We start from the raw sequence: 18,809 nt of genomic DNA, 5'->3' as shown, positions 1-18,809 counted from the left end.
AACCAGACCTAATGGATACGAGCATTCTGAGTCTCAGGCACAGCTCCTCATGAATGCACAAACATTTCACTGCAGAAGCATCAAATATCTGATGCTGAGTAGCTGAAGATGGGATGGGGGCTGGGCACTTCAGAATTTGGGACAGGCGAGGGTGGAGCTGCACATGGATGATGAGGGGGGTGCGGGGCACCTGCCGAGTGCCTGCCTGAATGACACAGGCAGCGCCCTGTCTGGCTCTCCTGATGGCCTCCTGGCAGTGATAGGCAGGCCACCATCCACCGAACTACAGCTGGGGAGACTGGATCAAAGGCTTGGGCTACGAAATTCATTTTGCATTAAGCAAATCACAGATAAATCCATTCTCTACTTAAAAAATTAAAGCATTCCAGCCCTCCTGGAACCCTTCCCCCAATCCTGGTGCCCTCGAGAAGGCCTCCGCCCTCCCGTCGTCCTCCCCTCCAGGGGCAAATACACCTGCCTGGTGGGGGCGAATCCTTCCAATCATACTCTGGGCACTTGTACACTGATAGATCTTGGTGTTTCTTCTGCTGTATTGCATTGCCCCCACTTTCAGTGAAAAATGCGAGTTTCACCCTCAAAAATTCCCTTCCTGCCAGACTGCATCAGTGGTGCAGAGAGCATCACCCTCAGATGTGTGCATAGTGGTTTCTATCTCCAGGTCCTAGATATGACCTACACTAACTTCCTACTTGTGGGCTGAGGGCACCTGACACAAGGCTGGTCCAACATCAGAACAAGGTGAGCAGCATCATTTTCCAGCATGTACTTGGAACATGACAGAACCACCGTTCTATAGGTCACTCACCCTGTGGCCTCAATTATTCCACAAAAAGCCAAGAATCAGCAGTCAAGTGAAAAGGGTCTTTGACTCAATCACCTGCAGCTTTCAGAGGACATCCACTGAAACACAGACTTTCCTCAAAGAACTCTGAGGCTCCCGTTCAGACAACCGTGGTCTAGACAGCCCCAGGCCAAGGGGCAGAGGGTGCACACCGGCTTGGGAAAGACAGCAGGACAGCAGCCAACATGGGAAAACACAGATGTTCCAACCTTGATCAAGGTGCAGTGAAGGCTCATCCCACCATAACACAGATGTGCCTAGTGCCATGACGCAAACCCTCTCATCACCCACCAAGAAAAGGCAAAGTTACAAAAATAAACCGCAGAGTCTGAGGGGGGTGTCTCTCATTTGCACTTAATCCAGCTCCTCAGGGCAAGCACATGGGCTGAGCCCCTGCCATGCCCTCCTGGGGGAAAAGGGTAACATCAGTGGTAGGGTCAGACCTTGAACTTGATCTTTAGACCTCTAGATCAGTGTAATTTTCTGCATGTCATGCTGTTTACCACATTGCTTCAAAACCAGGAAAATCTATTTTAGAAAGATGCCTACAGGAGCGCCTGGGTGGCTCAGTCGGTTAAGTGTCCGACTTTGGCTCACGTCACGATCTCGCGGTCCATGAGTTCAAGCCCTGTGTCGGGCTCTGTGCTGACAGCTCAGAGCCTAGAGCCTGTTTCAGATTCTGTGTCTCCCTCTCTGTCTCTCTGCCCCTCCCCAACTCGTGTTCTTTGTCCCAAAAATAAATAAACATTAAAAAAAACTTTTAAAAGAAAGATGCCCACCAAATAGCTACAATGAAGTGTTGACTCTTTAAAAAAATTTTTGTAATGTTTATTTATTTTTGAGAGAGAGAGAGACAGAGCTTGAGCAGGGGAGGGGCAGAGAGAGAGAGAGGGAGACACAGAATCTGAAGCAGGCTTCAGGCTCTGAGCTGTCAGCACAGAGCCCAAACTCATGAGCCGAAGTCAGATGCTCAACTGACTGAGCCACCCAGGTGCCCCTAAAGTGTTAACTCTTAAAGAGGTATATGGAAAATTTATTTTCATAAACCTTATTTTCCCAATAGCGTCACAACTGATATTACCATGTCATCATAGGCGGATAAATTTTCTGTGTTTGCCTAATTGATACTATGAGGTGGTTGTTCTTCAAAGCTGTGTGTCTGTGTGCAATTCAGACAAGGAGAACCCTATCTGCTTCTCCAGCAACCCCAATTCACCACATGCTTTTCAGACCACAAGACTCTATGATTTAACAGTCATGTGTTGTTTCTGATACACTTTCCTATCTTTGCCTTCATTCCTGCTTTCTCTGTTATTTGGCTAAGTCATAAGCCCATCTGATTTACATTCATTGACCTGTTTTCGCACGTTGGTCTTTGTAACCTGTGTAGTCACTCAGTAGAATCAGTAATTAAAACTCAATACTGTGATCCTTTCCTAATACTACGAAGTCAGTATTTTTCTTTCACATTTAAAGATAAAACCACATATTTCTTCTACCCAATTGGAGAACCTGACACAGACAAGTATACTATCTAGGCTGTCTTCTTCCTAATACATTTAACACCAGCTCTGATGAGATGCCAACTTGGCAATTCCCTACATTAAAAGCATGTCTATACTCTTTAAATTACTGTCCTAGAATATTTATTCATAAAGGAAATATAGGACAGAGGTTACTAAGATTAACAGCTAATACTCTTATTAATTTTATCTTCAAGTATTAATTTTAGGGCGATACACGTGGAGAGGTATGTCTTCACACTGTCAAGTACAACATTACATCATTCATGGAATAAATATATACGGGGCATGATCAACCTGCCAGCAGAGAAAAACATGTCATTTAACAGACACCTTACAGGTAAAAGCTTACAGCAGGTAGGCCATCCAATGTAGAGGGAAGGACACAAGGGTCATGAAAGGCTTTGTAGAAGTCAAGTTTCCCTGAATGTGTATGTGAAAAAAAAAAATCTCAGACTGTACTAAGGGTACTTCTGATTTAGAGGTAATTGTAGCTGTTGGTACTTCAGATTATCACCAAGTTATCACATAAAATCCTGAAAAGGTTCTCAAAATTAAAAAAAATAAAATCAAAGTCTAGAATTGAATGAGTTACAAATTGGGAGAATATCTTAAGTTTCTGGTCCAAAGCTCTTATAATAATATAAGCTTGGTTCCTGTAAACAAGCTTTCACTTGGATTTTTTTAAAACTTTAGTTCTGTCTGATATATATTTATACACACACATATATACATATGTACACACATGTATATACATATGCACATGTGTATATGTATGTATGCATACACATGTGTGTACATAGGTACATATATGTATGTATATATATAAAATTAAGTCAGTTCAATTCAGGGGATAGCAAGTGAATATAAATGAGCTCTTTTTAAACAAAACTTTAAATCATGATTTGAGTTAAACTTAGTAATTAAGTAAGAAGGGATGAGTATCATGAAATCAAATAAAAATTGGCTTTTAGGATGGTTAAACCCCAAAGTTTTCCTGAGACAAATAAACTCTTCATATAAATCTCTTTGTAGAATATAATTCTTTCATAATTACATGGCCTTTCCACTTAATTATCTGTCAAATAAACTCAGAACTTTGTGTCTCTAATGTTTTCCAAAATGGTATCCACCTAAGAGCCATAATTCTTCTGTTACAGAAAAATTATAGAGGAAATACATCAGGAACCCTGTGTTTATATACTAGCTTTGTGACCTTGGGAAAGTCACATCACCCTCCAGACCTCAGTTTCCCTGTATCTACAGAATGGAGTGGGGGGTATGGAATGACACCAAGGCCTTACCAGGCACCAACATTCTCTAGATTTATTTCATGGGGCTAATGGTGACTGTTGCCTTCTTCTGAAAGTTAAAAAAGATACTGATCAGGGCAATGCACTGTACAAATTCTAACACTGCTTTAGGTTTTTGCCAAGCAGAATGAAGTCAGTAACTAAAATGTCTTTAGAGCTAGCCTTTTAAATAAGCAACCCCGGAATACTTAACAGTTGTGATAAATTGAAAACATCCTTCAGCTCACGTTCTAAACAGATGAATGCTTGGAATTCACCTAAAAGGATTCTGTAGCCTTGAGTGTACCTGGGTTGATTTTTTCCACATTCTCCCTCTTTATATTCTCTTTCTCCAGCTCCTTTTACTAATTTATCCATGTAAGCAATTATGAGGCCACAGAAAGTATAAGGCACCCAGGGCATTCAAAACATAATGCTACAGGGGGAATTAATTTGGCAGGCATTTTTGCAAATCACACTAAAAAAACTGTGATGTTGGAAAACAACTGGAGGAGAGAAGTAGGCAGAAGCAACAGAGGGTTTATGCGGCACCTGCTTCTAACTGGAATTTTATTGGCACCTCTGTCGTAGCAGTCTGTCCAGGGAGTCCTGTCAACCTTCTCCCCAGAGTCTGCTTCTGTCCTTCTGGGTCCTATCTTGATGACAAAGGAGCCCACGGAGGCCACACATTCATGGACTCATCACGAGGGTGGCCCCTGCCAGTTCCACCCTGACCTTGTACCTGACTCTGGAAAGCAGCTTCTTGCTATTAGCACGTTCACCCTCCCAACCTCAACAGAAACAGTCTCTGAGACTGAGTGAGGTCATCCTGCTCTGTCTGGAACCCCCACTTCGTAGCACCAGGCATGTACTTTGCTAGAGTGGCCAGCTGACGGGGCTGGGCCCCTTGGCCTCACTCTCTGTTCCTGTCCACGTGGACACTTGCCAGCAGTCCGGGGGGCAACCGCTTAGCAGCTATCACTAGACATCTGTCACTGGGAGGTCATCTACCTGCTTTCTGCCTGCTCCCAGCCGTCCGACCCCACCACTCCCACAAGAGACACACGTGCATGCATGTACATGCACACGCGTGCACACACTGACCCCCCGAGGTCTGCCTGGTTCCAAGGCTCAGTGCTCCTCCAGCTGGCCTGAAGCACCCCAGCTTCCACAGGGTAGTGAGACGGAATGTTGCAGCACATTCCAGGTGTGGGGACAGTGGGACAAAGGAGTTGGTAACACTGGCTTTTAGAGCAGAGGCTATATCCTCTGGCACAGCACGTGGTTTTTAAGGATCACTTGTTGCCATGTTCACCAGGCTTTCTCCACTTTGAAGAGGAAGTGGTTTTGTTGACCACAGGGGTTCCTATTATTTTACATAATCTCTGCACAACTCACAAGTTAAAAATGGGCAGCCTCTTGCCTGAGGGTTCCCTAAAATTCCATGCCATTAGCAAATCCCCAAACACCAAGTCAGAGAACATTTTGATCTCCCCTTTAATTGCTCATTCAATTGTTACGATTGAAATGTGGGCTACCATTTTTATTTACACACTTGCCTTGGTAAGTATTACCTAATCTTCTCGCCATCTGGATAACTGGTAGACAAATGGGATTTGAGTAATTTTTTTTGGCTTTAAATTTCCTAGAAGTCTCCCCAAATTAACTGTCTGATAACCTGTAAAAATAATTATTGCACATTTTCAAGCTCCCAGAGGCTATATGCCTTTTATGATTTACCTCTTACACTTTCCTTTGAGGCAAGCATTTTCTCTAGTGACTTTACTGTTGGTATAACTGAATTCTGTTTCCCTCCTGCTGTGCAGGGAGCCCTGCGGCCCTTATTTTACCAGTAATAGAGTTTTCAGCATGTGGTACTTTGACCCCCTTCTGAAATAAAACTGTTTTTGATGGAAGAAAGTGTTGGGTCCCTCAAGTGTGTGTGGGCAAGAAAAAAGACTGATAATCGCTGGAATGAATATATTTATGTATCTGTGTATAAAATTTAATCTAAAGGGTCAGGGTGCCTGCGTGGCTCAGTTGGTTGAGCGTCCATCTGACTTCGGCTCAGGTCATGATCACACTCCGTGGGTTCAAATTCCACATCGGGCTCTCTGCTGTCAGCACAGAGCCTCTTTGGATCCTCTGTCTCCCCTTTTTTCTGCCCTTCCTCCACTTGCACACTGCCCCCCCGTCCCCGCCGCTCTCTAAAAAGTAAACATTAAAAAAAAAAATTTAAGGGTCTTTTGAAATAATTTTAACAATGACAAGAAGCAAAATTAATTCATCAATTTAACAAATTTTTATTGAGCGCCCCATTAAGGAAGGTACTGATAACCCAATGATTTTAAAAAATGCTTTGTGGGGCACCTGGGTGGCTCAGTTGATTAAACATCTGACTTCAGCTCAGGTCATCATCTCACGGTTCTTGAGTTCCAGCCCCACGTCAGGCTCTGTGCTGACAGCTCAGAGCCTGCAGCCTGCTTTGGATTCTGTGTCTCTCTCTCTCTCTCTCTGTCCCTCTTCTACTCATGATCTGTCTCTCTCGAAAATAAACATTAAAAAAATTTTTTTTTAAAAAAGGAATACTTTTGTAAATGTTAAACAAATATAAAAAGAGGAACTAGAAGAGAAGACTCCTCTGGTGAGAAGTGTTGCTCTGTGCCTGGTGCATGTTGCTCTCGGTGGGCCAGGGCTCTGCTCATCTGCCTGACATTTTCGGTCCTATCCCTGGGGCCCAGCAGCACCACTGCACGTATGACTGAGCCAAGAGGCTTGTGGTCCTCATCCTGGCTCCGGGTTGCCTGCAGGTTTTTATATCCTGGCTCCAGGTACGAGTACTAGGACCTCAAGGCAAGCTGCAAATATCCCTGTACCTCAGTTTCTCCACCTGTACTGGAGGCCATCCTGGTCCCTACCTCAGAGGATTAGGGAGAGGAGTTAAGGGACCAAATTATTGAAAATGCTGGGCAGCACCTGGATAGGAGCAAACCTTCCAGATATGTTAAAACTTGGAATTATTCTGGGGGCGCTTGGGTGGCTTAGTCAGTTGAATATCTGACTCGATTTTGGCTCAGGTCATGATCTCATGGTTCATGAGTTCAAGCCCCACGTTGGGCTCTGTGCTGACAGTGTGGAGCCTGCTTGGGATTTTTTTTTCTCTCTCTCTATCTGCCCTTCCCCTGCTTCACGCACTCTCTCAAAATAAAAAACTTAAAAAAGAAGTGGAATTATTCTGGCCAAAATATTTCTGATGATATTCAAAAGAGCCAATGATATTTAGGACCATTTACATATTGGAACTGTTAGTAAATTTTTATGCTGGATACTTATCTAACCTGAGGCCATTTAAATGTTTTACAATGGGTTTTTTTTTCTCGAAATTTTTAAAAATTAAAATCCCTTTTAGCACATTCTTTTTTCCTAAGGGTTTTTTAATTGTTTTACTCCTCTACCCTGTGAGTTCCTTATGACAGCGTGCTCTAATTTCCTCTGTCTCAAGGTTTATCTTTCATTTGGGGAATTGATACTATTACTTATTCTCCGTGTTATTCAGTGCTGCTTGATCCATCTCTAATTTCCTCATTATTTCCCATACGGTTTATTATCTTCTTATTGCTTTCCCAGATGCTTTTGATGATCACACGGATTGCCAACAGCACTTTTTCTCTCGTCAGGATGAAACTCCCACTGAACAAAGCACTCTCCAACATATCTGTTCTTTCTCGAAGCAGCTCATGCAAAACACGCATTAGGTGAGTCCAAGATGAGAATCCGTCCTAACTCGGTACTTGGCTAACAGTCTTGGAAGAGAGCAAGAGAAAACTGTACGCAATGCTCTCCTGCATTTGAAGGTAGAAACTCACAGGAAGATGCCCCAAAGCAGCCTGCTCAGAGGGCAGGTAAGCAAGGTGGGAGAAACCTTTCCTTCCCATTAACCTTGATCACAGGCTGTAATTTAAGACTCCCAAACATACTTGTGTATAGGTTTATGTTTGCATAGTACGGATAAAAGTGTTAGATCCAGCACCCAGAGTTTTTGCCTTCTTTCATCAGTTGCAGGAATACCTATGACATCTGCTGTCTGAGATGACGAGACAAATTTGCTCTCCACAGTGGAATTGGATTGGACAGCCAGGTCTTGCATGATATCTCACTGATCCTCAAGGATGGCATCTGTTTTCTTTCCCTACAGAGCCGAGAAACCTCTTCCTACAAGACGTGTGGCTTCTCCATAGCTGACTCAGATCTTCCCTCACGCCTCAACACCACCTTTATCTGGGGAGCACCAGGTTCCTCAGTCCTTGTGCAGGACATCTGGCTTTTTCTTCTATGATACATCCATCATACTTCTCGACCTTGAGCACTCATCAGCATCCCCTGGAGGGCTTCTTAAACCACAGAACTGCACCCCACCCTAGACCTTCTGACCCAGTCAGTATGCCTGGGGTGGCATCTGAGAATCTGTGTTTCTAATGCGTTCCCAGGTGGTGATGATGATGCTGGTCCAGGGACCACATAACAAGAACCACTGATGTTCAAAAGCCAGCTTTTAATGACTTTCTCACACTTCTGAGTGTTCTGGTGAAGCTTTCTAAATGCCCTGGTTTCCCCAGCTAAAACCAGGAATAATCCCACCAACCTAATCCAAGGGTTAATGGTTAATATAGTGTCACACACAGAGAAGCTTGCAGCTGATCTCGGGAAAAGCGTGTTCCTAAAATCCGAAGATATGTTCAAATCAGTATATATTACTGTGCCTCTGCCACAAAGGAGGCTCGAGATGTGAAATGTGATGTTTCCCTCCCTTGCCAAGCTGTTCCAAGAGTTAGGATGGTGTCTGCCATGTTCATGAGGATACACTGACACTCATGTTCTGCTCATGTCCTCATGTTGCAATGACAGCACTCATGGGGACCTTACTGAACTGGTATCACAAGTGTTCCCCAGCACATGCCGGGTCCAAAGCTGACATGCATACACTTGTTTTTACAAATAATCACCCATACCCAGCATCACTAATTTACATGTTAAGGCATGGTGATGTCACGTACTGACATCTTGGAAGAGAGGCAGTAACATCTTCATCATCTCTTGGAATCCATACTTGGTGCTGTTTCCTCCACTTTATATAGACACCATGTGGGTGCCCTGTCCACCACCTTCTCACTCCTGTGTCATTCTTCTATGAGACCCACCCAGAAGGCCAGGTGCCACCTGTTCTGTGTATCGCCTTCCTGATTTTCCACCCTGTGGTTTTCTTAGATGTTCTCACTTATCACAGACCTGGAGCCCCAAACACCCTGCCCCCCACAAGGGCTCCTGGCCGAGAAGGGCACCCTGTCCCCGAGCTGTGTGTCCTGGAGCAGGCTGCAGCCACCTGGAAGGGACACCTTTTACACACTGTGCAATCAGAAAGCAGAAGCCCTTCCAACCAGCCCCTTCTTCCACTCTGGGGTCACTGGCCACTTCCACATCCAAGCAGATGCTCTCTTAGATTCTCCCTTCCTCTAGTATTTTGGCTACTGAATCTGCGCCTCTGCCCCCTGCCTCCATTTGTTTTCTGTGACCCTGGAAGAATTCCACATTTCTTCTGGAAAAAGGATGGATCGATAGGATTTCCTTCTAGATTAGCATGGAAGCTCTACTGCTCTGACTTAAGTGATAATGAATGCCCAAGAAAAATGACTAAGGAAGCACTTCTATTTGGTCTTAGTGTCCTGAGGGACAAAGGCAGTGTGGATCTTGGCTTCAGGCACTGGCATCCGCCAGTGGATTTACCCACTACCTCTGACAGGATTTTCATTCAGATAAGAAATATTCACAGAATCCCCTCCTCTGTTTTTGCTTCACGACAATGTGCCTAAATATGACTCTGTGAAGCATGCTGGAATACCAGCTCCCAAGCAAGCACATCCTTTCCTTCTCCTGGGCCACCAGTGAAGCTCTCCCTTCATCTAAGCCTGCAGGCCAACTGCAGTGGGTCCTGCCTGGACCTGGGAGGTATGAGCATCCCCAGGCAGCTCATGAAGTGACATCAAACTCCTATCTTGGCTCCACTTGGTGGGGCACAAATCATGCACATGCCACATCCTCCCCAGAATTCACCTGTCCTCACCACACCCCCTGTCAAACTCTGTCTGGTCCCCAGGCACATCATGCCTCTGCTGCTGCCACCTCTTCCTGACTGGCTTCTCTAGTCCTGGGCTCACTTCATTCGAGAGCATTCTGTAACCCTGTAGCTGCTGTAGGGCCGTGTATTAATCATGCCCTTTTATTTTCTATGTTTTCTGATGTTTCTGGGAGGAAAGACTGCCCCTCCCAGGGTTAGCCAATTCTTAGGGATAGCCAATAATTCACCTGCACACCTTTCAGATACAAACCAACCAATCAGAGCCCACAACCCCCACCACCTCCTCTGTGGCTCTCACACTCCAGCCGCTGTCCATCTGCTCTGATCGCCCCAGGGCCAGATGCCAGACAACCAGGGGCAGCCCCTGAGCCCCACAGCCTGCAGAAATTACTCCAAATAGCTAACCTGGAGCCTGCCTACCCTTCCTCACCCCTTTCTTCTGTCTGAAACCACAGTGAAGGCTCTTGCCCATGTTCCCCTCTCTCCTTCTGCCTCCTGACCAGCTGGTGCTTTCCTGTGGGGCCCCTGGGATGTGGTGTGCCCCCTTCTCTAGGGAACAGAGAGTAACAACCTGTCTTCTTTGTGGAGGTCATCTCCTGATCTGCTAGCCTCACCCCACACCTGGCTAATAAAAAACGTACACTTCCAATCGGGCTGGCTTTCAATCATGGCTGAGCTCTCCATCCCACTACCCTCAGGATCAAACCATCCCTTTTTGAAGCTCCCCCCAGCTGGTCACCTTGTTTCTGGGCATGTACTCTCTGAGCTCTGCCCTCAGGATAGGACTCCATGCTCCAGTCCCTGGTGGGGCCTCCACACCACAGAGAGCCCTGTCTCTCCACCCCAGGAAACAGCCCGAGGCACTGCTCTTTGCCCTCATAGGCCCAGCAGCACCCCTAACTGGGGCTACTCCCAAACACACCTGGAGTCAGGCCTCTCCAGGTGAGCAACCTGTCTGCCCCCGGTGCAGACTCCTGGCCCCGTGGCAGTGGCCATCCTCCCCTCGGTCACCAAGAGACTTTCTCACAGCACCGACCAGAGCACACTCCTCCCTGGCTTAAACCTTGACGTGTTTTCATGGCTTTTAGAACAAACCCAATCATGCTGAAGACAACCCCGTTGTGTGTCTGAGCTTGTCCTTTGTTCTCAGCCCCAATGGTCTTCTTCCTTTTCCAGTGGAAGCCAGATTTTGCCCTGCTGTTCCCATTTGCCTGTTTTCTCACCCAGAACCTTGTGTGACTTCCTCTCTTTGATCCTTTCCTTACGTGTCAGCCTGAATGTCACTCCCTCAGAGATGCCATCCTGACCACTGTTCCTCTCTACCTACCACTTGGTTTCATAGACATAGTGGTGGTTCTTTGAAGAATATTATTTGCTTGTTTATGGGCTTATGGTCTCCCTCCCACCCTCATATAACCCACTGTAATGTATGTTTCAAATGAGATTTTTGCTCACATGTCTGGGTCCTCTCTAGAACCCTTAGTATCTAGGACAGAATTTGGCATGAGGTGGTAGTAACTACTTTAATAAATTATTTGAATCCACTTCTCTTTCAGATTGCTGTATTTCCTAGAGTTCCTGAGATGCAAACTTCTCCATTTATAGTTCTGGGCCCTCCTAATGGATTCCTGTGGACCCTGTGAATTTTGGCTGTGAGTTCATCCTTGGTGAAAATTTTCTTCTACGTGAGTCTTGAGTATCTGGCTCCAGTGATTTTCCAGGGGAGGTTTTATTCTTGACCCAGAGGGTCCAACGAGCTTCACTGGTTCTTATTTCTCAATCTTGGAGAACGGTTGAAATTTGGAACCCATAGTCATGTGTGGTGCAAGACTTCAAGGCTCCACTGTCGTAAGGGTGGATCATTTATGCCCACAGTCCAAGGTGTCAGCCACCTTTGGAGGGGAGTCCCTATGATGGGAAAAGACTTTCTAATCCTGTTATTAGAACAGCACAGTTTGGAGGCCTGGATTCATTCAAGGAGCTCAGTTCAAAGTGCAGAAAGGGCCTGAGATCTCAGCTCCAGCCCTCAATGCAGGTATTACACCTCAAGCTCTCTGAGCTTCTTTCTGGCTCATGTGCCATGCAGGCTGTGTCTGTGTCCACTCCTGCTCGAACATTCTCCTTGGTCTGGGCCCCGGGAGTTCCCCTTTCTGGCACTGGAACTCAGCACTGTGTACATATTTGGTTGGTGCAGGGTCTTAGCCAGCCTTGGGTGTGTGTTTGGAGGGTCCCTGTCAGTTCAGCCCACCATCTGGACCACAGAATCCCTTCTGGCCAATCTCCATCCTTTGTCTTACTGCTCCCAAGCCAAGACCCTACGTCTTGGTGACGTTGTGTTATGCAGTTTGGCTTATGGTCCTTGTTTACACACCTGCTTCTGCATCTGTTCTTAGAGGTACTGAGAGCACCCTGGGTACCCACCATATATACTTGCTCATTAAAAGGAAAGCGAGAGGCTTTCAACATTTTGTCACCAACAGCTGGCCTTGCTAGTTGGTGCTGCAGCTCTGTCCACTCCCCAGCAGCCCACTTCATCCTGTCCAACTGTGGAGGCTTCAGGAGTGAGGAACTTCCTACCGCAGCAGGTAGGAGGAAGGGTGGCAGGCGATAAAAAGACCATGATTCTTACGGAGACTTTCAAGGCTATAGACAAAGGTGGAATATGTCCCTCACCAGTGATTTCTTTACCCTGCCCCTGGCTACACCCTAGTTTCCATGCATATGAAGAAGTGATACAATCGCAGTCATAAAGTAGCTAATATTTATGAGCACTTGTAGGTCAAACATGTGCCAAGCCCCTTAGAGAATAATATGAATAAAAAATAATTACAGTAAAACCTTGGATGGCAAGTAACTTCTTCTGTGAGCGTTCTGAAGGACAAGCAAACATTTCTAATAAACTTTAACTTGACAAATGAGCGATGTCTTGCAATACGAGTAGTATGTGACATGGAACATCACATGATCACAACTGAGCCAATGGTTCTTGAAATTCACTTTGAGATATGAGTGCTTTGGATCACAAGCATGTTTCTGGAACAAATTATGTTCGCAAACCAAGGTTTTATTGTACTGTGATGATCGCAGCAGGTAACATATTTGGGTAGAGCTGGTCTACCCCAGAGGGCAGCACCAGAGCTATAACCACATGGCGTCAGTGCCTCGGCACATCCATCCGTCTATCTGTTCACATGTACACACGTCTCACTTATTAAATTACCCTGGGTGCCCTTTTTCACTATAAAGTTTTATTTTTACATTTGTGAGTTTTAAAGGATTTTTTTCCTTAGGTTTTATAACATATTTAAATAAATGAATGTCCTACCTGTCATTAAACCTTGATATGCTTTTTAAATTTAAATAAGAGATAAAATATGATAAGCGAAACCCCCAGTCCTTTACCATGTGGGTCAGTCCATAGACCTATTCCAGGAAACCCTTTCCTGCCGTTTTTCCCCTGCCAGGTGTCCTAACTGGGACAGATGGAAACAGCACTGGCTGAGACTCAAAGCCTAGAGGTGGTGGGGACAACCCCATCTTCCTGTATTGGAGTGTGAGCCTCCGAGAAGCTGTGTCTACCTTGTCCAGTCCCCCAGGGGCCGGCAGACAGCCCTGGGGGCCCTTGGGGCTATAGTGAGAGGAGGTGGCTGAGAGATGCCAGACCTCACAGAGCGAGGGTTTCCAGTGGTCAGAGACAAGAGACAGAAGCACAGGGAAGGCAGGAGGCCGCGCTGCGTGTGGTTAAGAGAGGCCTGGGTTCAAGGGCCAGCTGGGAGACCTCAGTTTTGTCATCTGTACAATGGGGTGATGAAACACAAAGACTGAATAATCTACTATTTGTACAGCGCTTGCAATTTGTGTCTGACATGGAGCAAACACGGTATAAGCATTTGTTAAATAAATCAATGCCCTTGAATTCCAAAACAAGTGAAACAAACTCTAGATGCACCAAGGGAAGGAACAGGAAGGACTTGCATAGAAGATTAAAAGGAAGAACTGCCTACTCCATCCTGCTTTGGGAAACGATTTCATTCTTTGCCTCTTGCGACCCTGCTGGAGGGAGCAGGATGTCCTGAAATATGCACAGCTCCCGCGGGAGGGGGTGTGATGTCCAACCCCAGCGGGCTGGCACGGCTGGAGGAAGCGTGGGGAGAGAAGCAGAGGAGACAGGCGCAGTTTTGGCCCCTGATGCGTGGCTCCCCGGCAGGTGGCCTTTTTTCATCTGTTACCGCCAGCTGCCTGCTGCTGAGGCTCTCCTGATCTAGTGAGCAAGAGCTGGGCTCTGGAGGAAAATGCACCTGTGCCCTCACCCAATGGTTTCTCTGCCGCAGGACCTACCGGCAGGGTGGGGCCAGGGCCCAGCACCGTGAAGTTAAAAGGTAGGTGCTTTCTTCCCCTCCCTGGCACCTTAGAAAAGGAAGCCTGATGAGCAGCCCTCTCTGCTCCTGAAAGCTATGACACAACTGACCTCTTGCCAGAAATTTGGTTTTCGTCAGTGACTAAACAAGAGCAACACAGCACAGTACGCGTTATCTATACTACAGTGTCTCGCACTAAGGGTGTGAAGTGACTGTTGGCATGAAGAGGGGCTGGGAGGGGCCGGGAAAGAAAGAAAAGAGTTATTTATAAAAAAGGCCAAACAATCATTTTTCCCCTAAACATCTTTCTATTCACAAGTGGGGTTTTTCGACCTCGGCTGTTCAGCCAATTGATAAACATGGATGTTTTTAAAAATCTGGTTGCCCAGGTCAGACCCCTGGCCCTGTGTGTTCAGTTGTTTCCCGCCTACAGTCACCCCAGCCAAAAGCCAAAGTCACACATGGTTCGAAAAGTCCAAGTGGACTCATCTAGGGCAGGGGCGGGCAAACTTCTTCCGTAAAGGAGCAGAGGGTATATATTCGGCTTTGTAGGCCACTTTGTCTGTGGAACATACTCAACTCCGCCACTATAAGCGTGAAAACAGCCAGAGATGATGACACTTATGCAAACATGTGGGCAGGCTGTGCTCCAATAAAACTTTATTTCCCCAAACAGATGGCGAGCCAGATTTGGTCCATGGGCCATAGTCTCTCTGCCCATCCCTAATCTGGAAGTGATAAGGGGGCTTTCCTAAATCTCTCCTTGAACATCTCCGTATTTTACCCCTTCCAATACAAGAACCCACCCTTTGCAAATCAATTCATAAAAATCGTGTCAAAAGAACCCAGCAAGCAGGAGTCCGAGCAGACTGATAGAGGGCAGGTTCCTGGAACTGGGTGAAGGGCACCTGGGAACTCACTCCCCTCTTCTGTCTACTTTTGTGTATGTTTCAACATTTCCCAAGATAAAGTGTTTAAAAATGAAATTTCATAAAAGAGGAAAATTCCCTCACACACACAAAAAAGCACAAGCTGAAACCGGCAAGAAGCTGGGGCACTGTGGGACCCCAGTCGTTTGCTTCATGTGTCTCCTCCCCAGGGAATGCGCCCTTCAGAAAGCATTTGCAGATGTACCAGGTGGTGACGCCTGTGGGGAGGATACTCACGACCAATAGAGCAGCATGAGGAGGAAGGGGCAGATGATGAGGGCCTGCAGGACCTGCCAGTCCCGGCACAGGGCGGCCAGCCCGGGCATGAGGAACTGCCCCGCCATGGCCACGAAGCTCGCCACCATCGTGATCATGAACCGTTTTCCAGGGGGGCACAGCTCTATTCCTGGAACACAGAAGGGACAAGAGAGATGTGAGCGCCCTGACCCGTAGCCTGGAGGAGCCACGGGTGCACCATGGTCAGTGCACTTCTCAAACAGCCAACAACTATAAAATCGTATTTATTTGCTGGACTCCGTGAGAGCCCTACATCATATGTCAATGTTGAGATCCTTGTTTTTACAGCTGGATGAGCTGAGGCCTGAACTGGGAAGGGAGCGATCATTGCTCGAGGTCACAGAGCAAGTCAGTGGCAAAAGAACGCTGTAATTCAGAGTGGCCCCAGCCCAGAAACTAGGAAATGCTGCTTTGTATGGGGATAGTATTTGTATCACACAATTCTACTTCCTCTGCTCTCTGGATTTTACTGAGCTTGTTGTAAGGCAGGACCCCTCTCAGGCCCATGTGCTCCCATTCCTTCCCCTCATGATGCCATATTAGGGGACCCCCTCAACCTCTGGACAGAGCACCTGCTCACTCCCACCTACCTGCACCATCCCTCCTTCTGGCCCCGACTCTAGTGCTCCTTCGGAGTTCAGAGCTCCGGGCAACCTACTCACACTTGTGAGACCAACACAGACCAAGCTGCATCACAGCTAATCTATTTGAACAAGACCAAAAAAAACAAAACAAAAACAAAAAACAAAAAACAAAAAAAAGAAAAAAAACCACAAAAAACAATCAATAAAGCAGATTTGGACCATGTAGTATCTCCTCCTCCATACTGGAATTCTGCAGCCCATGATGACATGGGTGTGTCCCACTACCCTTCCTCTGTCCCTATTAGATAGTCAGATCCTCTGACAAAGGCAAATCTGGTTCATCTTCATAGCTTCAAAACAACACCACTGTCTGCCTTCAAAACTGTCTATTGAAGGTGGGGGGCACCATGGTCCCCCTTGTTTGCAAAAGAATCTATGCTGTTAATTTGACCTAAAAAAGAGGGTAACAAAGCTTAAATGGTAGCATCCAAGTGCCAGCCAGTACAGATTAGTATGTAAATTCCTATACTCAAGGTCCTCAGGGCTAGAATGGGAGCCGGGTTTTCTATATTTCCCTTACAGAACATGTGTGTTTGCTTGCTAGTCTTCTACAATATGCAGTATTCCTCAAAGCTGACTTTTTAAAAAGTATACATATTTTTAATGTTTATTTATTTTTGAGAGAGACAGAGAGAGTGTGAGCAGGGGAGGGGGGAGAGAGAGAGAGAGAGGGAGAGAGACACACATACACAGAATCTGAAGCAGGCTTCAGGCTCTGAACCCTCAGCACAGAGCCTGACATGGGGCTTGAACCCACGAACCACGAGATCATGACCTGAGCTGAAGTTGGATGTTTAACCAACTGATCCACCCAGGTGCCCCCAAAGTAGAGTTAAAATGACTTTTTAAAAAAGCAGAAAGACTCTCAGGAGAGAATACTTTTTATGCGTCTCTATTCAAAGATTGTTTGTAGATCGGTTGCTACACCCCTTCTGCTGGTTGTCTAGAGACCAGAGCTGAGGTAGCAGATCGAAAGGCAACATGAGGGGGAGCAGGTTTGAGGGGAAAACAGACAAATTACAGTTGGCCACAAGGACAGAATCAGCCCTAACAAGGATAGGACATCATGCCAGCCAATATCCACACTGGCTCAACTGCAAGGAAAGAAGAACAAAGTCATCAACGTTTCCATTCCTGCTCCACCACAAACAGACCATCATTGCAGTTACCAGTGAGTGAGAGAGAAACCTGGCCTCACTGAATGTAGCTTATAAAGGACTTTTTGCCATTTAATTAAGAAAACAGGATTAAGCATCCCTCTCCTGGCCATTTACTGTGATGCTCTTTCTTTCCACATGCACAGATCAGGTTCACTTAAAGATCACTTCTGGTGGGACTCAGGTATTCGCTCCAGACCTGGCATTTCTGCTCTTAAAAATAACAGATCAGGGGCTTTTTAGAAAGGGCAAACTGGTGCACGTGCTAGCTTTCACTTATTAAGCACATGCATAGATTTGTCATGGAAACCAGAAACTGGGATTAGCCAGGGTAAGTTCATGGCTCTGGGCTCAGCACAGGCTCTTATCAGAAGAGGAAATGGAGCACTTCGCCACCCAGGTAACCTTTAAAAAAAAAAAAAAAAGTTTATTTATTTTAAGAGAGAGAGAGTGCATGTGCACACAAGTGGGGGATGGGCAGAGAGAGAGAGAGAGAGAGAGAGAGGAGGAGAGAGGCAATCCTAAGCAGGCTCTGCACTGTCAGCACAGAGCCTGGTGCGGGCCTCAAACTCATGAACCGTGGGATTATAACCTGAGCCGATATCAAGAGTCGGACACTTAACTGACTGAGCCACCCAGGTACCCTCAGAAGAGAAAATGAAGCACTTGGCCACCCAGGTAACTTTTAAACAAAGTCAGAGAGATAATGTCAAAATAGCACAATGGCTTCATGTCAGTGGGTTGCTGGTGCAGTGGGCACAGCACACAGCTAGCGGTTTATCTCTCCACCACCTGTGATAGGTAATTCCGTAATATGGTAAGTATGAAAATTATCCACAACTAGATTCCTTTACCAAAGACCCACTTTGGGACATCTAATCCCACACACTAGTCTACGCTCCATGCTATCACATGAAGGATCACAAGGCAACTTTCCGAAGGAGGGTCTAGGTTTGTGGAGGCCAAATTTGTCCCTTGATGGGCAAATGATTCCACAGTCTGACTTCTCACCCTTCCCTTGCTGCAAATGACATGCTGTGACCAGTGCATATGTCAGTGTTACTGTCGATATGACAATGATGAACTGTCAGTTTCTCTCCCGTAGGGTTCTCTCGGCCTTCTCCCATAGGTGGTCCAAGTCTAATTCCTTGAGACGTCCTGATGAATCTGCACCACCTTTGAGACTGTCAGGGATGACACAGACCCTCAGTCCCCACCCAGACATCCAGAACCAGCTTCCGCATTTCAACGAGATCCCCAGATCACTCATTGAGAGGCACTGGCTAAGTATCCTTCCCCAAAATGGTTACCCTCACCCATAGCAGGAGAAATGTTTTTGCCTCCCAGACACGCTATCTGAGAGCTGAATAAGTAAAATCATTTTCTGACCCCTCCACTTCTGTTTTTGCTAGGAATTTTAGCAGAGATTTTACTTTATTTCATCAGGTAGAAAAATGTAAGAGAAGTCCGGCTGATACATATGTATTTTAGCATTCCTGCCAGGGCAGGGGAAACACAGTGATTTGATGTAAGGACACAGGTATGACACTTGCATATAATGACCTTTTTAGCCTTGACTCACCAGAAATGCCTTCCCAACTGCCTGAAATCAAC

At 46.2% G+C, this 18,809-nt stretch overlaps 1 protein-coding gene across 3 annotated transcripts in view; it reads right to left on the bottom strand.

Moving 5' to 3' along the window:
• The window catches only part of SLC22A23 (solute carrier family 22 member 23), a 181,943-nt gene that overhangs the window by 34,995 nt on the left and 128,139 nt on the right, over positions 1 to 18,809 (bottom strand). For 2 of the 3 annotated variants that reach the window (XM_049655095.1, XM_049655096.1), the window contains exon 4: positions 15,335 to 15,503. In XM_049655095.1, coding sequence (XP_049511052.1) covers positions 15,335 to 15,503 — 169 coding nt within the window. Of the gene's footprint in view, positions 1 to 15,334; positions 15,504 to 18,809 lie in introns of those variants that run through there. The other variant, XM_049655098.1, reaches the window with a different exon arrangement.

Source organism: Panthera uncia (genome assembly GCF_023721935.1).
Source record: "Panthera uncia isolate 11264 chromosome B2 unlocalized genomic scaffold, Puncia_PCG_1.0 HiC_scaffold_25, whole genome shotgun sequence".
Taxonomy (NCBI): Eukaryota; Metazoa; Chordata; class Mammalia; order Carnivora; family Felidae; genus Panthera; species Panthera uncia.
This window is presented reverse-complemented; position numbering and strand designations above follow the sequence as displayed.